The 22,457-nt window shown below is 50.8% G+C and overlaps 1 protein-coding gene across 19 annotated transcripts in view; it reads left to right on the top strand.

The window, feature by feature from the left end:
- NLRC5 (NLR family CARD domain containing 5) overlaps positions 1 to 22,457 on the top strand; it is a 95,248-nt gene that overhangs the window by 50,346 nt on the left and 22,445 nt on the right. For 10 of the 19 annotated variants that reach the window (XR_014060620.1, XR_014060621.1, XM_081514264.1 and 7 more), the window contains exons 12-27: positions 332 to 391; positions 2,038 to 2,103; positions 2,588 to 2,671; positions 4,926 to 5,009; positions 5,979 to 6,068; positions 7,895 to 7,963; positions 8,764 to 8,832; positions 9,680 to 9,763; positions 10,179 to 10,262; positions 12,106 to 12,195; positions 13,428 to 13,472; positions 14,461 to 14,547; positions 15,351 to 15,434; positions 17,747 to 17,830; positions 20,592 to 20,681; positions 20,873 to 20,935. Coding sequence is in view for 17 of the 19 variants with exons in the window: in XM_081514264.1 (XP_081370390.1) it covers positions 332 to 391; positions 2,038 to 2,103; positions 2,588 to 2,671; positions 4,926 to 5,009; positions 5,979 to 6,068; positions 7,895 to 7,963; positions 8,764 to 8,832; positions 9,680 to 9,763; positions 10,179 to 10,262; positions 12,106 to 12,195; positions 13,428 to 13,472; positions 14,461 to 14,547; positions 15,351 to 15,434; positions 17,747 to 17,830; positions 20,592 to 20,681; positions 20,873 to 20,935 (1,233 nt within the window). In the remaining 2 variants the exon portion in view is untranslated. Of the gene's footprint in view, positions 1 to 331; positions 392 to 2,037; positions 2,104 to 2,587; positions 2,672 to 4,925; positions 5,010 to 5,978; positions 6,069 to 7,894; positions 7,964 to 8,579; positions 8,646 to 8,763; positions 8,833 to 9,679; positions 9,764 to 10,178; positions 10,263 to 12,105; positions 12,196 to 13,427; positions 13,473 to 14,460; positions 14,548 to 15,350; positions 15,435 to 17,746; positions 17,831 to 20,591; positions 20,682 to 20,872; positions 20,936 to 22,457 lie in introns of all 19 variants that reach the window. The other 9 variants (XM_081514261.1, XM_081514255.1, XM_081514246.1 and 6 more) reach the window with 2 other exon arrangements.

The following is a 22,457-nucleotide window of genomic DNA, read 5'->3' as shown; positions in this document are numbered from 1 at the left end:
CTAGCATTGCCAGTTTGGGTCATGGGGTAGATCAAATGTCATGCCTCTTAATTCTGAAACACTGTGACTCCTGTAGAAACTCTCAGCAGTCCTAATTTTTATTGTTTTTCTAGCAAAAAAAGAAAAAATGTTTTCCTGACTTTTTAAAACACTCAGTATTCATCTAGCAATGATATAGTCACAATTGTACATGTCTAATTTTGAGCACTTTCGCCAATTCTGCTGTTTCCCTGTGAATTACAAATCAGCTTCCTCTGGATGTTTGGGTCAGCCTGGGGTGCACAGGTGGGGGTTATGTACTGGTTTCACAGCTCAGTGTCTGACCTTGCAGGGAGACGGACCTCATCTTCCTCCTCTCCCCACCCACAGAGACAGCTGCTGAGCTACAAGGGTAAGAAGCTAGGATGGAGTGGGTCTAGACTCATTCTGAGAAGTAATCTGGGCTTAGGCAGCTGTGGGGAAAATTGCAAAAGAACTTAAGAAGAACTGGAATGCGGGAGGTGGGGGTGGGGGGTTCTTGCTACTGCTTCCCTGAGAAATGACTTATTTCTCAGAGTTGGCCAAGGAGTTAGCTTCCTCTAGTGTCCCTGGACCACATCCAGCTCCTGTGATGAGAAGGTATCCTCAGAAGTCTCAGAGTGATCAGACCCTTAGGGAGGGCATGAAGACACAGTGAGCTTGGCATTACTAGGCAGGGAAACACTTCCAACTGAAAGAGAAGGAAGGCAATTATGGTTTCAGCATCTTAGACTTGTTCTGAGAATTGAATGAATTAACACATTTAAAGTGCTTAGAACACTGCTGGCATCCAGTTGCCACGCAAATGCTGGCTGTTTCAGCTGTTCGTGGATTCCAGCTTGGCCATTCCTGGCTGGGCAGAAATAGGGAAGTTACCATCCCATTAATTTTTTTTTCTGTGTTTCTCTCACACCTCCCCCTTGTGAGACTCAAGAGATGAATGAAGTTGTATGTCCTCTTAAGGCTCTGAGCCTCAATTTTCTCACCTATTCAAGGATCTGGGGGCCTTCCTTGATGGCTCAGATGGTAAAAAAATCTGCCTGCAATGCAGGACACCCAGGTTCGGTCCCTGGGTTGGGAAGATCCCCTGGAGAAGGGAATAGCTACCCACTCCAGTATTCTTGCCTGGAAAAATTTATGGACAGAGGAGCCTGGTGGGCTATAGTCCAGGGGGTTGTAAAGAGTCAGACACAACTGAGCAATTAACACTTTCACTTTTTTCATAAGGATCTGGGAGGACCAATATGTTTTTACCCTCTGACTGCATAGAGCTATGATGCCCCTCTGGCTATTTAATTTTATATTAATTAGCATTAAGTAAAATGAACATTTCAATTCATCAACACTTTAGCCACTGTTCAAGGGCTCAATGGCCATGAGTGACTCTAGTGGCTCCCATAGTGGATGCCACAAATAGAAAACATTTCCGTCATTGCAGAAAGTTCTTTTGGACAGCACCGCTCTAAAAGTCAGTGAAAACCTATGAAAAGTTGGTGAAAACCTAGGACTGCAGCCCCCAGTCCTTTCTGGGTTTCCCACCATATGCACCTATATACCATCCCATCCATTCTCCCAGCCTTCTGAACCACAGATGGTACAAGTGAAGACTATCACATCTTGAACAATAACAGCTTCTTTTTACTAAGCTTCAGTTTTATGCCTGTGCTGGACACTCGACCATACGTTGTCTCATTCAACCCTTCAATCACGTTATGTGCTGGAGGTTGTCATCCCACTTTAGAAAAAAGAAAGTAGAGGCTCAGATGGATGAAGTGACTTGCCCAAGGCCACACAGCTAAATATGGCAGCACCAGAATTTGGATCAAGGTCCCATTTGGCTGCAGACCTTGTTTTCTGCTGCTTTGTTGAATAGCACCTTCAGTACTTTCAAGCAACCATCTTTGTTACTCATTGACTATGGGTCATGCTATAGGGTTATCATTTCCTAGAAACTAAGGGAAGAAGTCTAGTCCATCATGCCTGGGTCTTCTGAGCCAATGTTGGATTTGTTCTTGCCAGAGACCCAGACTTACAGGGAAATGCCAACAAGAGAAAAGAGGCTCAAAGGAGAAGCCTGGCACTCAGGTACCTCGGTGGGATCCATTGCCTTGAGGGGAGGGATATGATGTGGGGAGATGATACCTTCCCAGAGGAGGCATGGCAGGGGCAGGGAAGATAAAGGGAAAAGCAGATGTGTGGCAGGGAAAGGATATGAATAACGCATCCTGGCCTGAACCAGGAGCATCTGTCATAAGAACAACACTAAAATCTGTTATTCTTTGCTTTGTGCTTGGCACTGTAATATTTTATATCCATTACCTCATTGTAATTGTTTTGAAAAGCCTGCAAAGTACACATTATTAGCCCCATTTGGTAGAGGAGGTAACTGAGTCTCAGACAGGGTAGGTGCCTTGTCTAAGGTCACTCAGCTACTGAAAAACCGGGTCAAGATTAGACCCCGGTCTGCCGGCCTCCTGGCTCCTCCAGCTCCCGGCAGCCACACTCAGAGCTACAGGAGCCATAGTGTAGCTTCTGACCTTGAGCTTCTCTGCTCTGACCCCCACTGCAGTCTCCAGAAGTGTCAGCTTGGGGTCCATGATGTGGAGGTGCTCATAGCCCAGCTGCGGGAAGGTCCACAACTGGATGAATTGGAGTGAGTATCACGGGGAGCACTGGGACAGGAGATGGAGGGGAGGGCAGGGCAGCATGGGCAAGGCCTTTTGGGTAGATGGTGTGGGGACAGGCATGCTCTTCATTAAGAATTTGGGGGAATCAGATCATCAGAACGGCTACCATTATTTAGCACCTGTCATGTACCAGACACTTTTACGTATATCCTCTCGTTTAATCCTTATATCTCTATGATGTAAGTACTGCTACTGTGGGCATTTTATAGTGGAGGAAATTTAGCCACAGAAAGGTAGATTTGCTCATGGTCACAAAGCTAGGAAGACTCCAGGCCAGGGTTCAGGCTCAGTCTGACTCCTGTCCTTATCCTCACAGAGATCTGCAAACAGAAGCTCATGACACTTAGGTCTTATCTTCTAAACCACAACCCTCAGGGTCCCCTCACCCTGTCTTCCTCCTAGAGTAGCATGAGATGACCTTCTCTGTGGGACTGGAGAAAGTTCTCAGGATGGCCAGTTCCTGGGTGACGCCTTTGAGGGTGTGGTTTGGGGGTCAGTGGAGGTCCTGTCATGTCACCAGGAAGGGACCCCTGCCAGGATCATCCCAGAAAGTCAAATGGGCTTGAAGTTGGGCTGGGGCAAGATGGATGGGGTGAAGGCAGCCTTGATGACCAAGGTTTCAGCCTTGATGTTGTCCCACTGCAAGAATCAAGACAGGATTAAAAGCTGGTTTTTACCAAACTCACGTACTTCCACCCGGCTTCCACCAGCTTCCACCCAGCCACCATCAAGCCTGTCCTCCCTCAGTGTTCTCACCTACAGGTGGGCCTCATCACCCACCTGGTTACACAGATCAGACAACCTCTGAGCCCCCTTGCCCTCCTCCTATAGCCAGTCTATCCTGAGTCATCCTACCGCCTATATAGTTCCCTTGGGACATTCTCTTGGGATTTTCCTGGTGGTCCAGTGGTTAAGACTCCATACTTCCACTGGAGGGGAAATGAGGTTGATCCCTGATAGGGGAACTAAGAGCCTGCATGATCTGGGACTAAGATCCTACCTGTGGCATGACATGACCATTCTCTTTTCTCCATCCTCTTCATTCACCTCCCTAATCTAAACCACTCTCATCTTCCACTTGGATGCCTCCTCACTAGGTTCCCTGCTTCTATCCTGGCCGCCTCCACCTGGCAGTGAACTGCCTTTTACTACTGCCTGCCCCTTCTTCTTGCTCAGGATAAAGCCCAAATCCTAAAATACTGTATGATCCAGAACCTGCCCGCAACCCCACAAGCCCCATCTGACCCCACTTTCCCACTCAATCTTTTATCTATTTCTTTGTTTAATTTGTTTATTTACTTTTTTGTGGCTGTACTGGGTCTTCCTTGCTGCACAGGCTTTTCTCTAGTTGTGACAACTGGGGACTACTCTCTAGTTGCAGTGCACGGGCTTCTCATAGCAGTGGCTTTTCTTGTTGCTGAGCACAGGCTCTAGGCACGCAGGCTTCAGTAGTTGCAGTTCCCAGGCTCTAGAGCACAGACTCAATAGTTGTGGTGCCCGGGCTTAGTTCCTCTGCAGCTTGTGTGATCTTCCCGGACCAGGGATCAAACCCATGTCTCCTGCATTGGCAGGCGGATTCTTTACCACTGAGCCACCAGGGAAGCCCCCACTCAATCTTTAACCTAGACATACTGGCTCTTTTTCAGGTCCTAAAATGTGCTATGCCACAGGGTCTTCGACTGTGCTCTCCCTGCTACCAGGAACCACCTTCCCCCATCTCTCCCCCACCCCTTACCTATTGAACTCCTCTAATTTTTCTAGCAAGTAGCTCAAACATCAGGGAAGTCTTTTCTTTTACCCAGATTAGATCAAATCCCCCTATAAGCATGGAGCTCATCACAAGAAGTAATTATGTAGGTTGTAGCATAAGGAAACAGTTGAGGGTGGGGCCTTGAAGTCAGGCTGCCCGAGTTCAAATCCCAGATCCAACTTTGATCAAATATTTCAACCACTCTGAAAGTCAGTTTACTCATCAGTAAAGTGAGGATAATAATGGTGCCTACTTCATAGGGTTGTTATGAGGATTAAACATCCAAACATTGTGAAAGCACCTAGGACAGTTTCAAGTGTATAGTACACAATCTTTCAATGTTCTTTATAACTGAGTCTCATTTATTGGAGTGATGCTTTGACTAAAGTCAGTGAGGGACTGTGTGAATGCTGAGGGTGGAGGGGGCACCCCACCCTAGCTGCACAGGACATCAGACCCCTCTGTCTCAGCCTCTCAGGGAACGAGCTCAAAGATGAAGGCTGTCAACTGATGGCAGAGGCTGCTCCCCAACTGCACATCACAAAGAAGCTGGAGTGAGTTGCCTGCCCCACCGTCGGGTACCAGGGAGGGTCCAGCAGAGCCCCAGCTGGTCCCTGCCACCCCTGATCCCCATGCCCACAGTCGCCAGAAATGATGCTGCTCCATGACCTCCCATACTTTCTCCCAACTCCAGTGTAGCTGGAATGGTTCAACTACATCTTGCTCTTGCCTCTGGCATGAGCCACCTAGGTTCCGTTATGAAAACTCCTTGTACATGTAGAACATGTACAGTGTACATCAGTAGCTTGTGTTCCAGTTTGTCCTGACAGCCGCCCCGTGGTGGGTGAGGTGCAGTGTTTTATTGGCGCAGCTTTAGGGTATTGGGTGGATGGGTGCTGGTGTGTTGGGTTGGGATGTTGGAGTGGGAAGTAGTATGTTAGGGTGGGGATATTGTTTGGGGGTGAAAGGATGGGTTGTGGTGGTGGTGGGATGAAAAGAAAGGGTAGTGGGCTATTGGGTGTGCTGTGGTGATGCATGGTATGGGGTAGGGTGCTGTTTGGGTGGGATGTGTTGGGTTCTTAGCATCAAGTGTGAGTTATGTTGGGGGGCGGGGGGATGTTGAGGTTAATAGTGATTTGGATTCAGACCCTGGCTCTGCCACTCAGTAGCCCTGTGATCCTGGGAAAGTAACTTAGTGTTTTTTGGCCTCAGTTTCCCCCATTGATAAAAATGGGATTAAAATGGTGGTTATTTTTCAGACCAGAAAACTGAGGATCAGAGAGGCAAAAACAGTAAGTCAGCGCTTATTGCTCCAGCTGGAGAAATTTATTCTCTATGTGGGGCAGGGGGTCACATGCCTCTTGGCTCACCCACCTGGGCCAGAAGCCTTTGAGACCCCTTGGTTAGGGACCCAGGACATTCCAAGAGTGACAGCCACTGAGCCAGGAGGAGGGGGCGGGAGCTGTCTGCAGCCCGGGACTCCAGCCACCTGCTGATGGCTGCCTCCCTCCTCCTGTCCACAGCCTCAGTGACAATGGGCTTTCTGCGGCCGGGGTTCTGGGTGTGCTGAGTGTGCTGAGCACGTGCCAAACCCTGACAGAGCTACATATCAGGTAGGAACTCCCAGTGGACCACCGTCATCCACTGCCACCTCCAGCGTGGAGCTCCCGGGCTCTCCCGTCATCCCTCTCTAAGTGCTCAGCATTCTTTCTGGCCGTGGGCCTCTTGGTCCTATACAAGAAGCTGCTGCTGCCCGCCCAGACCCTCTTTACAGCTGGGCGCCTGTTCCCAGCTACTAAAGGTTGGCCGCTCACAGTTTGTGCCTCCTCTGGAGAACTGACCCAGGCGGATAAGATCCAGTGATGCCTGGGAGGGTACACCCCCACCCTATCCCCCCAACCAGGAGTGGCCAGTGATGGAGGCCGAGGTCTAACTTACCAGCTCCCTTGCCTCAGGAGGGGAAATCTTTTAGTGCTATTCATGCACCCCAAGGGATCTGGCCGAGGATCTGCCTTGTTCTGCTTCCCTCTGTCCCTTATCGATTTCTCCCGAGGTCAGGCCCTCAGTACATCATGTACATGATGACCAAGGGACTCTGCTTCTAAGGGGGCCTGACCTTAGACAGGGCCCAGCCTTATTCCTGTAAGTCTCTGTGTCCAGTCTGGGCAGCTGAGGACAGATATTAATAAATGTCAACACCATCCCCACCCATAGGGGCTCTCAACTTAGTCAGGAGGCCCTGCTTTAAACACTCCTCAGAGGAGGAAAGGGGGACCAAGTTCACCCAAGAGGTGGATTAGGGGACCCTGGTTCCTTGTATATAATAATTGAGTAAAGACACCTGTGGTGTTACAAATGTCACTCCATTCACTTCTAGGAATTTATAATGAAGAGATCACCAGGATCGTGCAAACACTTAGACCTTCAGGGATGTTCTGGTTGTGATAGGAAAAACTGAAAATAACTTAAATCTTTAACAATAGGATATTAGTGCTATTAGTTAAATAGACTAAGTTGCCTCCAAAGAGGACTCAAGGGAACCATAATACAGCTGCAGCTTTAGTGCAGAGGGAAGACTGTGGCCTATTAAGGAAACATAAAAATTTTAATTCATTGTTTATATAATAAAGCTTTTCAATCAAACTGAAAGGGAGAATGGTATAATGAACTCCCCAGCTCCCACCAATAACTGTCAACATCATGTAACCCTTGCTTCATCTGTCCTTTGAAATATTAATTTTTAAAAGAGAACCTGTAAATATATCCCATTATTTAAGAAAGAAAAAGAAAGACTGTTAACTGCATTAAGAAGAGAAAAGACTTGAAGGACCCACACCACGTGTTATTAATACCACCAGTGGTAATTGATATGTGGAAGAGATTGTGGGTGGTTTTTCTTTATTTTCTTTTTACTTTACTCTGTTTTCTAAGTTATCCAGAGGGAAGAAGTATGACTTTTGTAATTGGATATACATTGGGTTGGCCCAAAAGTTCATGCATGTTTTGGAAAAACCCGAACGAACTTTTGGGCCAACCCAGTGTCTATAACAACCAGTTGGGAAGGCGAGATTAGGGCTTCGCTGACTGTCAGTCACAGCCTCCGTGGACTCCCAATGCCCACCCGGACCTGGCAGTGGCCTCCCCACACGGGGCCGAGCACCCGCAGCCTCCAGGCATGGAGGAGCAGGAAGGAGGGAGAGAGGTTTCAGCCTGAGGTAGAGAGAAAGCCGAGCTGAAGTTTGCTTTACCTTTGTGAAATTTCTGCAGTAGAAAGACTCCAGGCCCCCAGGAAGCTCAGAGGACGTTAGGACAAATCAGAGGAAGTGCTGCAGCTAGAGGCAGGGGGGCGACCCCTTAGAGGCTCAGCTGAAAAAATGATGCAGAGCTTCAGGGAGCCCGGTAAACCTCCTGCCTCCTCCCTCCCCTCTTCTCTCTGCAGCCTGCTGCACAAAACTGTGGTCTTCACGTTTGCCCCAGAGCTGGAGGAACAAGAGGGGACCCAGAAGAGGTAGGGCCCTGATGTCATCCTGGCCCAGCCCTCAGCCATCCCCTCCTTGACCTCCACAGCTGGACTGTACAACTCAGCAGTGGTGGGTGGTGATGACAAATTCACGAAGGTGCAGGAAATCAGCAGGCTCAGCTGAGATGCTACCCAAAAGGGGAGGCTCAAAGGCCGAACCACCTCCCCATTTCCCAAAGTGGTACCTGAAGAGAGCCCTAGGGTGCCAGATGCAGACTGGGACAGGGGTGAAGTAGCCAGAAAGCTCCTCATGGGAGACTGAGGCCCTTCAGCCTAAACCCAGAGGACCCGCTGGTCTGTAGCTCTGATTTTGGTCAGAACCTCTGGCTCCCTTTGGTGCAAGGACCCCTTAGAGGGTGTTTGCCTCCTCCAGGGTTCCTTCCTGGGTTTTCCCCAGCCCAGCACACAGGCAGAGACTCAGCTCAGTGTTCGACTACAGTCTTTTTCTGTAGGGTCTGAGCTTTTGAAGGCTTGCTTGCCGCTGAGGCTGACATCTTTGAAGGCACTGACAGTGATGAGATCAAAGATACTAAGAGCCAGGGTTAACTGAGTACTTACTATGCACCAGGCAGCAAACTAAGGCAATTCACTTATATTCTCCCAGTGCCAGGCTGAGTGATTTGTCCCAGGCCACCCAGCCAGGAAGTCAAGAGGACCAGTTGAAACCAAGGTCTGACTGTCCCCAGGCCTCTTATAGGGATTGAATGGTGGGGAGTGGCACTGAGGTTGGAGTTTGAGGCAGTGGGTAAGGCGTTTGCTGAGACTGGCCTTTGTGTGTGTCCCTCCAGGGCTACATTTCCTGACAGCCTTACGTTCCAGATGCCCTCTGAGCCGTCTCTGTGCTCCCCAAGGATCAGGTACCACCGTGATGGCCTGCAGGCTCCTCCATGGCTCCAGCCTCCTCCCTTCCTGGGTGCAGAGTCTGTCCCCGGTCCTGAGCCCCAGATGCTCCCAGAGGACATGACCTGCTGTCATGGCCTGGTTTTACTGCCTGTCGCCTCCCTTGCCCAGCCCACTCCATATGGGGCTCACAGGGCAGCCCTTCAGTCACCTTCCCTGCCCAAGGTCCCCACCGCTATTAGCCCCCCAGACCTCCAGTAGCTGGGGACTTATGGGAACTCTGGATGCAGAGAATGGGTAACGTGTAGCCCCTTTCCTGATCCATTGGCCTAGGCCTGGGGGCTCAGCTCAGCCCCACAGGGCTCCCATCACAACTGTTCCAGCCTTCTCTCTGAGTCTGTGTCCATCGGAATCTCCCTGTCTGTCCTCCTCTGGGCATCAGTCTGTCTCTCAATCTCTCTCTCTCTCTCCTCTCCCTCTCTCTGTGTCTTCCCCGGGAGCTCAGGGATAAAGAATCCACCTGCCAATGCAGGAGACCTGGGAAGATCCCCTGGAGGAGGGCATGGAAACCCACTCCAGTATTCTTGCCTGGAGAATCCCATGGACAGAGGAGCCTGGAGGGCTACAGTCCACAGGGTCGCAGAGAGTCAGACATGAAGCGGCTAAGCATGCCTGCTGACTCTGACTCTTCTGTGCCCGTGTGACATCCTGTGTGTGCCATGTGTTGGTGCCTCTTGGTCTGTCTGGGTGCCAGATACACCCTTCCACCAGCCCCTCCACCTGTGTGTCTGGGGGTGGCGGGCCTCTCTGGCCTCTCTGCCAAGCAGTGCGGGCACTGCAGGGCTGTGGTTCTGCCCTCCACAGGCTGACGCACTGTGCCCTGCAAGCCCAGCGCCTGGAGCTGCTCTGCAAAGCTCTGGGAGGAAGTTGCTGCCTTGGTCACCTTGAGTAAGTGGTTGTGGCTGGCAAGTGGGTGGGTGGGGCCATCGGTTGGTAGGTGTTAGTGTGGTGCGTTTTGTATTGTTTCTTAAGATTTAGATCATGTGTTTGTTCCCTGCTGCATCCCCTTAGAGAACCTGGTCAAAGTCATGACTCATCCCCCTAAAATATAGGCCCCCCACATTTGACACTCTGAAGCCCAACTCTTATCCCTCCAGGGTCACAAACCTGAGGATAAGAACTCCCAGGGGTCAGTACCCCACCTGACTCAGTGCAGGGTGCTGAGATCCAGCCTGGCAGCCCAGGACCGTACCCAGTTGCGGGAAACACTGAGTGGCTGAGTAGCAGGGGTGGAGACTTGGAATTTTGCCGTCTCCACCCCTGCCAGCCTCTACTGACCTGTCCTCCCCGTCACCCCTCCCAGCTTATCAGGCAATGCTCTGGGGGACGAAGGCGTGGCCCTGCTGGCTCAGCTGCTCCCAGGACTGGGTTCCCTGCAGTCCTTGAAGTGAGTAACCCTCTGGGCAAAGCCTCTGAGATGGGATCTCATCAAGATGAGGGGGTGTGTGTATGGGGGGCAGAGGGGATGGTGATGAAGGGGTGGGGGGATAGTCTGTGTCCCATCTCATTCCCACCTGGGGTTATCATAAAGATCAAATCAGACAGGTGGTATACGTCCACCAGTTGGTCCAGCCCTGACTCATGGCAAATGTTCAGGACAGGGTAGCTACTACTGTGATTCTCACTCAAATAGAGACGGGATTCTGTGACTCTGCAAACCAGCTTCTGAGTTGAGGTTTCACTTCTCAAACCCGGCTCCTTGTCTCTGCGTGTTCTCTCAGGAAGGCCCAGGCAGGAAGGTCTGGGGAGTTTTGCCTGATTAACGTAACAGCTGGCAGCCATTCCGGCCCTGGGGTACGGGGAGAGGCTGTCTGATGGGGCCCTGGCCAGGTTGGCAGGGACGGTTTGGACTAAAGAAGACACCCAAAGCAGTGTGACTGGAGACTTGAGAGCCCTGAGCACCTGCGGAGAGAGGGGAGATGTTCACTCTGGGAGAGGGGCCCTGGAAGGAGGCCAGGAACCCCCAGACTTTGCCTGCAGCCAACCAGAGTTTCTAGGCCCTTAAAGGTCCCTGTGTTCCAGGCTCACATGCCCCTTCCTCCTCCCTGGCTCTTCGAGGAGAGCCTTTCTGGCTGCAGGAACCTGGTTACAGGTCCTAGGTTCCCAGTGTCCCTGGACAAATTACATCACCTCTCTGAGCTCCTGGTTCTAGTCAGTTCACACAAAAACACGGGATGGGGTGGCTGTGGCTTGGATTATAACCCGTGCGGTGGCTTGAGAGCACTGCCCACGCCAACTGCCTTTCAGTGGGAGGCTGGGACCAGCAGAGGTTGCTTCTGTTTCTGTTCACTGCCTGCAGGGGGTGGGGAGGAAAGCCTCACTGATGCAGGCAAATGTTAGGCAGATTGGAAGTGAAGTGAAGTGAAAGTTGCTCAGTCGTGTCTGACTCTTTATAACCCTATGGACTATACAGTTCATGGAATTCTCTAGGCCAGAATACTGGAGTGGGTAGCCTTTCCTTCTCCAGGGGATCTTCCCAACCCAGGGATCAAACCCAGGTCTCCCGCATTGCAGGTGGATTCTTTACCAGCTGAGCCACAGGGGAAGCCCAAGAATACTGGAGTGGGTAGCCTATCCCTTTTGGGATCTTTTCCCTCCTGGAAAAGATTCTGACCCAGGAATCGAAACAGGGTCTCCTGCATTGCAGGCAGATTCTTTACCAGCTGAGCTATCAAGGAGCCTTCCAGAATATCCTCCTGTGACCATGTCAATACTGGGAATGCCTGGTATGGCTTTCAGCCTGTGAGAGTCTGCACCCACCTTGCCAGTCTCCCAGTGCCTGAGGAGTGCTATGTTAAGTGGCAAATATTAAACCACTAGGATGGATTGACAGGCCATGAAAGAGGAAAAGCTCTGTTCCTGCTTTTTCAACAAGGGGCTTCACATTTTCACTTTGCACTGGGCACTGCCCCTCCTGGATCAGGTGGGGAAACCGAGGCACAAGTCACCCCAGATTCATTATAGATAGAGGGAACCACTGAGTTCTAATCTCAGCTCTGTCACCAACTTGTTTCTTAATCTTGGGCAAGACCTTGTTGCTCTCTGGGCCTCAGTTTCCCTGTCTGTACAATGGGGAGTTGGCAGAGACACTCTAAGTAACTCTGGGGTTCCGAGTGTTCCATTGTCTGGTACAGGGAGGGACAGCCCTCCCCGACCCTGTGCTCTAACCACGAAGAGGGTGTTATTGAGCCCTGAGTGACCTCATCCACAACATCCCTCTGATTCTCCAGTCTCAGTGAGAACGGTTTGTCCCTGGAGGCTGTGTTCAGTTTGACCCAGTGCTTCTCTACTCTGCGGTGGCTTCTACATTTGGAATTCAGGTGAGAGTGCCCCTGGGACCCTGTCCTGTCCCTCGTCTGTCCATTCATGATGCAGCATCCTCAGGGCTCTGGAGTGATACCAGGCCCAGTGAACAAGTGGTATGTGTCTGAAAGATTGAATAGATGAACGAGTGAAATATAGCTCCAGGAATGCTCAAATTTCTCAAAATTCACCATGGGACACAATCTGTATCCTGTCCCATGCTTACTCTCTGGATTGCCCCGGGAGACTTCTAAGGAAACAGAGAGGTCTCTGGTAGCCATTGAATTTTCAGGGACCCACCTGAATGGTGGGGTCTCTGAAGCTGATGAGAGTGTAGAAGGGAAGGCACCATTAAAAAGAATGAAATAATGCCATTGGCAGCAACATGGATGGACCTAGAGACTGTCATACTGAGTGAAGTAAATCAGACAGAGAAGGAAAAATATTGTTTGACATCGCTTATATGTGGAATCTAAAGAGAAATGATACAAATGAACTTGCAAAGCAGAAACAGACTCACAGAGAACAAACTTATGGTTGCCGGTGGGAAGGATCGGGGGAAGGGGTAGTTAGGGAGTTTGGGATGGACTAATACACTCTTCTATATTTAAAATGTATAACCAGCAAGGCCCTACTGTATAACACAGGGAACTCTGCTCAATGTTATGTGGCAGCCTGGATGGGGGGAAGTTTGAGGGAAAATGGATACATGTATATGTATGCCTGAGTCCCTTCCCTGTTCACCTGAAGCTATCACAACATTGTTAATTGGCTATAGCCCAATACAAAACTTAAAATTTAAAAACAAAAAAAGAAGAAGGGAAGGCACCCAGCCAAGCAGCCCTGGGCAAAGCAGATCTTCCATGGTTTCAGGTAGTCTGCCCGTTCCTCCCCTCCCCCTTCCGAGAGTAGGCGGTGCAGTAGCAGAAAGACCAGGTTCAAAAGTCCAGGCTCACTGCTCGCTGGCTGTGTTGCTTTGAGCAGATCACTCACTAGGGCTCTCTATACCTCAGTTTCTTCATCTGTGAAGTGGGGGTAAGAATACTTTATTACCTCACGGTTTTATTGTGAGAATCAAAGATCATATCAGTGGTATGCTTTGTATGTAGTATGTTTATTGTCCTGTTTGCTGAGAAAACAGGCCACCATTAATTAACCCAGCATGTCTGGTCTCTTGCCCTTGCCACTGCCCGGGAAGGGAGCCCTTGGCCCTTTCTTACTTATGCTACTGCTTTCTCTCTGTCGACAGCTCTGCGAGCCAACACGTCATCCTGAGAGGTGACAAAAGAGGCAGGTAAGGAGGGGAAGCTCTGAGGTTTGGGCAGGGGGTGGTCCCCTCTCTCTCTCTGGTCCCCACTTCCTGTAGGTACCCCCCACCCCTAGGCCCATAGTGACCTCTGTTAGCTATAGAGTAACCCACCCATATCTGACAGTCTGGAATGGATCACTTCTGTAACCCTCTTCCCCATATTAATGTGCAGTAATCAGCTGCCTTAAATCTTTTCTCAGAAGGTGTGCACGTGGGAGGGAGGGAGGAGCCGCCGGGTGATGCTACCACAAAACAGGTGCTAGAAGATTGCAGCTGTGTGGGAGGGTGGCGGGGAGCAGCCCTGTCTCTGCCTCCGGAGACCTTTGTAGAACTTTGCAGACTCCTGCCTTCCTGTGAATCACTGCCCTTCCACACTCTGAGTATCACTTTTGAGAAACCAAGAACCGTTGGTGCTCTGAAAAAGTTTCCATGCCTTTGCGGTAAACAAGTTCCTTCTGTGCCAGGGCTCCGGGCTGCCCCCTAGTGGAGGCCGGCTGCCTGGTCTCACCTTGGCCGGTACAAGGGCACCTCAAGTGGGGCCAGGTGGGCAGAGTGCATTTCCAGACAATGCCTTAGAGAAAAGCCTCGTGGTAGCAAGTGGGCTGCCTGAAGCCGAGGTGGTCTTGCTTGCCGAGCTAGGGTCTCCATTTCTAGGGACTCTCTGGGTGGTTGAGACCAGAAGGATCAAGGCACAGAGAGGTGCAAGTCATGTGAATGCTACCTACAGTGATGGTCAGAAAGAGGAGGGCTCTTGTCCTAGTGCCCCCCGACCTGACCTGGTCAGGTGCTGCCCACCTGGACAGGTATAAGTTGTGGGCGTCCTCGCTCTGACTTCCCTTCCCTGGGCCTCAGTTGCCCCATCCGTCCAGGGAGGGGCTTGACTGTGACAAGGGCTCCTTCCAGCCCCAATGAGTCGAATCTTCCAATGTAGATGCTTCAAAATTTCCTCTCAAGATGGTTTCCCCACTTGCAGGGATCTGTTGGTTGCTGGATCTTTGCCAGAGTTCCGAGCTGGAGCCCGGTTGGGATTTAGTCAGCGCCACATCCCCAGGAGATTCTGGTACCATCTTACCGCCTCTTGTTTGGGGGTAACCACAGTGGGGTGAGGGGTGAGGGAGTGGAGAGTCTGGGAGGGCTGGTGATGGGGCTCCAACATAACCCTTGTGGAGGAGTCCACGTTATTTTCCCGGAAGACTTCCCAGCCCTGCCGTGAGGGGCTGTGAGACTCTGGCTGGGCTCCTCCTGTCTCTGGGGCTTGATTTCCTCACCTAAGAAGAGAGACACCGTAGCTTGTAGCTGGCACCTGAACAGGGTTATCAGGGAGCGGGGAGGGGCAGGAACCAGGCAGGGTGGGAACACCTCGTGGGGAGGGGGCGGTGGCGGGGAGTGAAGGCTTGGCTCCTGGGAAGCATTTCTGGGTGGCTAGAGCTTATACTGGGAGAGTGGAGGTGAGTGGAGGCATGGGAAAGGCGTGTCACTTTTAGCCTAAGGATACGGGGGAGCCACAGAGGGTTTTCAGCACAGGAGAGGGTGGTCAGATTTATACTGTTACAGATAAGACGCCAGCAAGGTGGAGGGTTGCAGGGAGGCAAGAGGGGGAGCCCAGGGGATGTTAAAGTAGCCCAGATGAGTGAAAGTTGTAGCCTGGATGTAGGCAGGGGCAGTGGGGAGGACTTGGGACTGGATCAGAGCTGCTGAGCACTCAGGGGGCCTTGGTTCTGACGGTCAGAGTAGGGGGACTGGGGCCTGTAGGGGGTGGGGAGTTCCGTGTCAGAGGAAGGGCCGGTGGCCTGCAGGTTTGGGGGGCTATACGGGGGCCCCGAGCCCTCCCTGACCTCATCGTGCCTGCTTGCCCCTTTTCAGCCTCAAGGAATGTCAGCTGGAGCCCCTGAGCCTCTCCCACCTCTGCAAGTCTCTGGAGAAGTGTCCGGGGCCCCTGGAAGTCCAGTAAGTACTGAGGACACAGCCCAGGGCCACAACGTGGCCACTGCCCAGTGACCTGGGGTGGGGGTGTCCCGGTTAGAGGCCAGGTGAGTCCTTCCTGGTCCCTTCCTGCCAGACCCCGCAGCCCGACCCCAGGGGAGTTCCTGGAGGCTCGCTGCCTCCCAGTGGCCCCAGCATCAGGCACCTCACCCCTCCCACTGAGAGAGGCTGTGCCATGCCTGGGGCTTCATCTCCCATCTGCTCAACTCAGGGCACCTGGGAGCCCCAGTGTGCCCCCTCTCCACCCTGGGAGTCCTATCCTGGCTCCCACCTGCGCTTGCCTCTGTGGCTGGGCCTATCACTCTCCTCCTGGCCCCTCCTCAGGGGACCCCCCCCAACCCCAGATACCAGCTCACTCCAGAACACCTGGGTCTGTGACCAGAGGCTGGGCTTAGAATCAGGAGTCCTGGCTCAGCCCCCGACCAGCTGGGTGACTTAAGGCAAATAAATGGCTTTAACCCCTTGGGTCTCAGCTTTGTCATCTGCAAAGTGGTCGTCAGACTTTCCTGCCCTCATCATCATTGTTGTCATTTTCTTATAATAATTACCATAAAATAAAGAAACCCAAGACAAACCTGCCTCACCTAAGTAACCCCTTCCCTTTTCAACTCAGCATTGTTTGTCCTGGTGGCCCTCTCCATTTGTGTATACAGTTTTTTCCTGTTTGAAGTCACAGGCTACATTCTGCAGTTTCACTTTACATCACCCCATATGTTCTTTTCCATTTTGCTAGTTGATTTTTTTTTCCTTTGTTTTCTGGCTCCCATCCCGAATGCCCTTCTGGCCCTTGCAACAAGCTCATTATCCATTATCATTAACATTATCATTGTTAACAATATCCTTATGTTGACAACCAGGGATGTGTCCTTTCATGCCTCTCTCCTTGTTCAAATACATATGGACATAGAGGACAGCGGGTGTGATGTTGCTAACAGACACAGGATCTCAACAAGTTCTGCAACAACCTTTTGTCTCATAACAGAACATTGTGGCTTTCCTAAAATATCGAGACATGTGGAACCAATGAATTTTCAAACAAACCATTTATTTTAGAACAGTTGATGACTTGCTTTATAGAAAAGCTGCAAAGCTAGTCCAGAGAGTTCCCTCACCCACTTGCCCCTGCTTGTTAATATCATTTATATCATGGTACATGATATGTACGTTTCAGCATTCCATGTGAGATGTTGTAATGAGTAAAGGTTCTGTTGCTTTAAAAAAAAAAAAAAAAAACTATGTAAACCCAGCATTGACCCAAGCAGAGGCCATGGCACTATGTCTTTTGGGGGTCCAGTGGAAAGCCACTGGTGTTTGTGGTCAGACCACCCCTCAATGAAAGCCACTGTTCTGCCTGTGCCCTGAGCCCCAGACCCAGTCCTGGGACAGAGGTGGTATAGCTGAGTCTACATACAGCCTGGGTCCTGACAGGCTCCTCGCTTCCAACTCCAGAACCACAGGTGGCCCCTCCCACTGTTCCCCACAAGCTGGGTTCCCCTCCAGCCAGAAAAGAACATGTTGGGGTGCTCCTGACAACCCCAGTGAGGGGAAGGGGCATCCTTCAGGGGACCAAGGACAGGGACAGAGAGAAGAGGGGGAAGCAAGAGGGGAGGAGGCAGAAGGAAAACACCGTCCAAATGCCTCTGGGGGTTAGGTGGTGGCTCCTGACTCCCAGGGAGGGCTGTATGTAAATCCCAGAGTGCTGGGAGATGCTAGTCAACACAGTCCTCCAGACGGAGCAGAGATCACAGAGTGGTTATCAGGAGTTCCTCCTAAGTGGGTTGGCATCTGATGAGTTATCTAGACAAGCGATCAGCTGGTTGGTTTGGTTTTGATGGACAGTCGGAGATCCGAGCTACCTTACATCTCTTCTTTGCTGACCCATTAAATGCCTTAATTGCCACTGGTCTCTTCGCTACTTTGGGTTAAGGCCGCATTCTCTTCTTAAAAGGTGTGATCCACAGGGTACCAGTCTCCAAGGCCCTCAAAAGAATGATCCTTCTAGTCCATGTCTTTTGGGGGAAAAAATACCTACTATAGCCCCTTAGAAATTCACAAGGCACAAGGGCAGATTAAAGGCTCTGAGAAGCCCTGCAGCCAAGAAAACTAGTGTGACTTAACCCAGCATTTTCCAAGCATGTACGACCTTCCTTTTCCTCCAGCCTCAATGATAACTTAAGGACCCAGTATTCAGACGGGGTGTTTTGGGCAGTCCTGGTGTAGAACCCATCTAGCTTTTCCCGATTTCCCCCACCTCATTCAGATGCTTTGTTTCTCAGATTGTCCTGCGAGGTGCTGAGTGACCAGAGCCTGAAGACCCTGCTGCACCACCTACCGCAGCTTCCCCAGCTAAGCCTGCTGCAGTAAGACTGCTTTCCCCATTTCCCTGTGCAGAGCCGAGGCTCTTGCATTGGAATGCCATCCCCTTCTGCCCCTCCCTCCTTCTCTTGAGCTGTTTCATCATTTTACCTGGCACAACTTGGAGCTTAAGTCTGCTTCCAGCTCTTCCCTAATACTTTATCAACCTCAGGGGAGTTATTGGACCTCTCTAAGCCTCAGTTTCCTCATCTGACAAATGGGACTAATAGTCTTCACCCTCCCCCCAGGGTTGGGATTCAGATAAGACATTTGCTCTAAAAGCACCTTGAAGAATCGAAGGCCTGTGACAACCGGGCTAATGTACCTCTTCCTACCCACAGAAAGGTCACCTGCTCCTCTAAAGAGACTTTACAGTTGTAAGTCATGTATACATCACACACCCGTTTTGAAAGGTCACCATCTAATTCTGTAAAAGGGGAATTTAAACAGCATCCCCCAAAGTATTTAAAACTCTGTTTTCTAATTTCAGCTCAGACTGCTTAGAATTTAAAAAGGATTTACTTTAAATATTTTTCTAGCAGGGAGCAAAAGCAGCTGTAGCTGAGACGGAAAAATTCTGCAGAAAATTAAATTGTACCATTAAGAACAGCAACATTAAGTACTCCTGCTAAGTACTCAGCCGCCTGAGACGGCTCTCATCACACCCAGGATCTTACTTGTCCCTGAGTCCTATGGGAGAGGTAGGAGACATGTGACTTCTCAGAGGTGGGCAAGTGTTGGACTGTAGCCTGCCAGGCTCCTCTGTCCATGGAATTCTCCAGGCAAGAATACTGAAGTCGTTACCCATTCCCTTCTCTAGGGGATCTTCCCGACCAAGGGTCTCCTGCATTGCAGGCAGATTCTTTACCATCCAAGCGACTAGGGAAGCACCAAGTGTGGCAGAGCCCATGTCAAAATACAGAACCCACTGTGGTTCCTCCCTGCCAGGAAAGGGTGGGTTCCTTGGGACACATAAGTTGCAGGTTAAAATAAATAGGTAGGAAACCTCAGATCAGAGAGGGGCTTCTCTATGCCCAGGTCACACAGCATCAGTGCCCGACTCTTCGTCTATCTTTGGAATGAGGTGATCAGCCTGACTCTTGCCAGTGTTTAAGCTTTGTATTACTCAGTCCATACTGTTTGTACACTGCTCTGAAGCACTGTTTGGGGTGCTGGAGACACAACGGAGAGGGAAAAAAATGACCAGACCCTTGTCTTCTTGGAGCTTACCTTGTAGTAGAAGGAGAAGTCAGTAAGCAGAGTGAAAGCAAATAAGATGAATTCAGACAGTGATAATGTATTTTTCTAGGTAATATGGTAAAGAGTGATTATTGGAGGTAATTTAGACAATGGCAAGAGTGGTCAGGGAACACCTCTAAGGAGGGACACTGGGGTATGGCCAGAGGGAGGATAGGGAGCCAGCCTTGTGCAAAGCAGGGAACAGCATGCCAAGGAGATGGAACGGCATGCGTGAGGCCCTGAGGCAGGGTGGAGCTTGGTGTGTTCAAGGAACAGGCAGAAGGCCAGTGTGGCCAGAGCACAGTGGCCAGCAGAGTTGTAGGAGAGAAGGTAGAGAAATGAGCCTGGGCCCGGTCACACAGGGCCTGGTAGCCATGGAGAGGAGTTTGGGATTTTGCCCAAGGAGACCTGAAAAGGAGAGCAATGATTTGTGTTTTCAAAAGCTTAGTCTGGCGGCTGGGTGGAGAAGGGATCCCGGGACAAACATGGAAGTCAGAGCACGGAGGGACTGTGCAGCCAAAATAAGAGATGAGGGGGGCTGGGAATGGGTAGGGGGAGAGGGAAGTATATAGATTCGGGGTGGACCTTGGAGGTGGAACTGACAAGACACGCTGATGGAAGGTTGATGGAGCGAGACAGATGGAGGCACCAAGGATGCCTCCAGGGGCAAGGTGGAGGCATGTCACTTTCTCTAAGGCAGTGCTTCCCACATGGGGGTGATTTTGCTCCTTAGGGGACATTCAAGGTGGAGGTGTTTTTGTTGTGATTGGTGGAGGGGGCGGGAGGTTGTGCTCCTGCTGGCGTCTAGTGAGTTGTTGTTGTCGTTTGCTCATGTCTGACTCTTTGTGACCCCATGGACTGTCGCACGCCAGGCTTCCCTGTCCTTCACTATCTCCCAGAGTTTGCTCAAACTCATGTCCACTGAGTGAGTGATACCATCCAACCATCCCATCCTCTGTCATCCCCTTCTCCTCCTGCCCTCAGTCTTTCCCAGCATCTAGTGAGTAGAGGTCTGGGATGCTGCTAAACTTCCTACTGGACAGCCCCCAATACCAAAGAATTATCTTGGTAGTGCTGACCTTGAGAAACTCTTATGGCTTGCAGCTTCCCGTTCCCTGTCAGCAAGGGCTCACCTGTTAGTCCTTGGGATAGAAACAGTATAATAATAGCAACACAACAAGCATGGGGTATTGTGTTAGGCAGTGCACAAGCTTAATATGTTTCAGTGCTCACAACACCCTAGAGGAAGGTGTGCCATAAGTAGTCCTGTTTTTCTGATAAGGAAACTGAGGCTCAGAGAAGTTAAGTGACTTGTCCAAGGACACACAGCCTATAAGCAGGACTAGAGCCAAACCTAAGCCCACTTGACCCTGAGCTCCTGTTTTTCCCTCTTGAGTCGCTGCCTCCTTCCTTATTGCCTGGCTCACCTGCCAGTGCCCCTCATCCTTTCCGTGTCCAGGTTTCTTGCGCACCGATCTTGCTTGGCTCCAACTTGCTCACATAGGACCTCACCTCTTTCCCTGTCAGACTGAGCCAGACGCAACTGCCTCCCAGGAGCCCCCTCCTGCTAGCTGACCTCTTCAGCCTGTGCCCACAGGTTCAGAAGGTGGATCTCAGGTGGGCATTGCCCTGGGGCAACCAGAACTCAGCTGGGAGGGTGGTGCTGGAGGCTGTTGGATGTGAAGGGTGGGGGTGAGGGCAGTGGGACCCAAATCAGAGATTCAGCTGCTCAAGAAGGGGAACCTGCCCCCTGGGGGCATCCTGAAGCTGTGGTCGAAGGTGGCTGACGAAGGTGCTGTCTGTTCCAGGTCCCTGCGTCATTTGACCCTGCACCTCAGGTCTAGTGAGGAGCAGCAAGACAGGTGCTGTTGGTAAGTCTCCTGGAACCAGGCCCCGGTATGATAGGGGATGATCGGGGACAAACAGACTGTTCTCCTGTATGTCCAGAGCAGAGGACAGACTGAGAGGGCCGGTCACTGTCACGGGCAAATGAGGAGTCTGCAGCAGACTGGATTAGAGCTCAAGGACTGCCCCGAGGACTGCTCCACTACCTGCACCCAGGCTCTAACAGCCCCAGAACTTCCCTGGTGGTCTAGTGGTTAAGACTCTGCACTTTGACTGCAGTGGGGAATGGGTTTGATCACTGGTCAGAGAACTAAAATCTGGCATGCCGTGTGGCATGGTCAAAAATAAATAAATAAATAAAATCTGGAAAAAAAAAAAAAAACATCCCAGCCTCACCAGGATCTGGCACCTTGGACAGGTTCCTTAACCTCTCAATCCTCAGCTTCCACTGAGAGAAGGGAGCTGGTGACGGCAGATGGTAGATTTCAGGCTGTTGGCAAAGATGATACAAGGCAACATATAAAACAAGAGGCACTCACAGATACGAAAGCCCCCCTCCCCTGACTCCTGGACCAGTGCTCTGTGGTTGTCTTGGTGATGGGGGCAGGCATTGAACAGGAGACAGGATAATGGGCTGAGGGGGCAACCTTTAAATGCACAGATGACATTTCTGGTAGCTATCCAATGCCACTGGCTCACCAAGTGACCGTGGACCAGACCTTTCTCCTCTCTGTGTCTCAGCCTTCTCAGCTGTGAAATAACAATAAATAAAGAGCTGATATTTGTTGAGCATCTGCAGGACATCATTATGAGAGCCTCATGCACATTACATCCTAGAAGCCTCATAGCTGTGGTCACGCAACAGGTTGGGGTGCAGCTAGGACTTGAATCCAGGCAGTCCTACAGCGCTCCTAGCCCAGGGGTGAGCAAACGTGTTCTGTAAAGAGTTAGATCATAAGTCTGAAAACACAGACTGTATATAAACAATGACATGTCTGTGTGCCAGTAAAATTGGAGTTGTGAACACTGAGACTTGAATTCGTGTAATGTTTACATGTCATGAAATGTTACTCTTCTTTTGACTTTTTTTTCCTCAACTATTTGAAAATGGATAGACCATTCTTAGCGTGCTGATCATATAAAACAGGCTGTCTTGGGCAGTAGTTTTTCCAGTTCCTATCCTAACCCAGCACTATGGTGACTTCTAGAATACCTTCATATTTTCCAAGTCTGATTTCCAAAATGTAGGACATAGACCAGGATGGGATGATTTTTAGGAGGTTGGGCTGATAGTAGAGTGCGTCAGTTCAGTTCAGTCACTCAGTCAGGGCCGACTCTTTGTGACCCCATGGACTGCAGCACGCCAGGCTTCCCTGTCCATCACCAACTCCCAGAGCTTGCTCAAACTCATGTCCAACAAGTTGGTGATGCCATCCAACCATCTCATCCTCTCTCGTCCCCTTCTCCTCCTGCTTTCAATCTTTCCCAGCATCAGGGTCTTTGCCAATGAGTCAGTTCTTCATATCAGGTGGCCAAAGTATTGGACCT

This window comes from Giraffa tippelskirchi, chromosome 7, assembly GCF_054371585.1.
Source record: "Giraffa tippelskirchi isolate mGirTip1 chromosome 7, T2T-mGirTip1v1.2.pri, whole genome shotgun sequence".
Lineage (NCBI taxonomy): Eukaryota > Metazoa > Chordata > Mammalia > Artiodactyla > Giraffidae > Giraffa > Giraffa tippelskirchi.
Note: the sequence above shows the minus strand (reverse complement) of the source record. Positions and strands in the feature narration are given on the sequence as shown.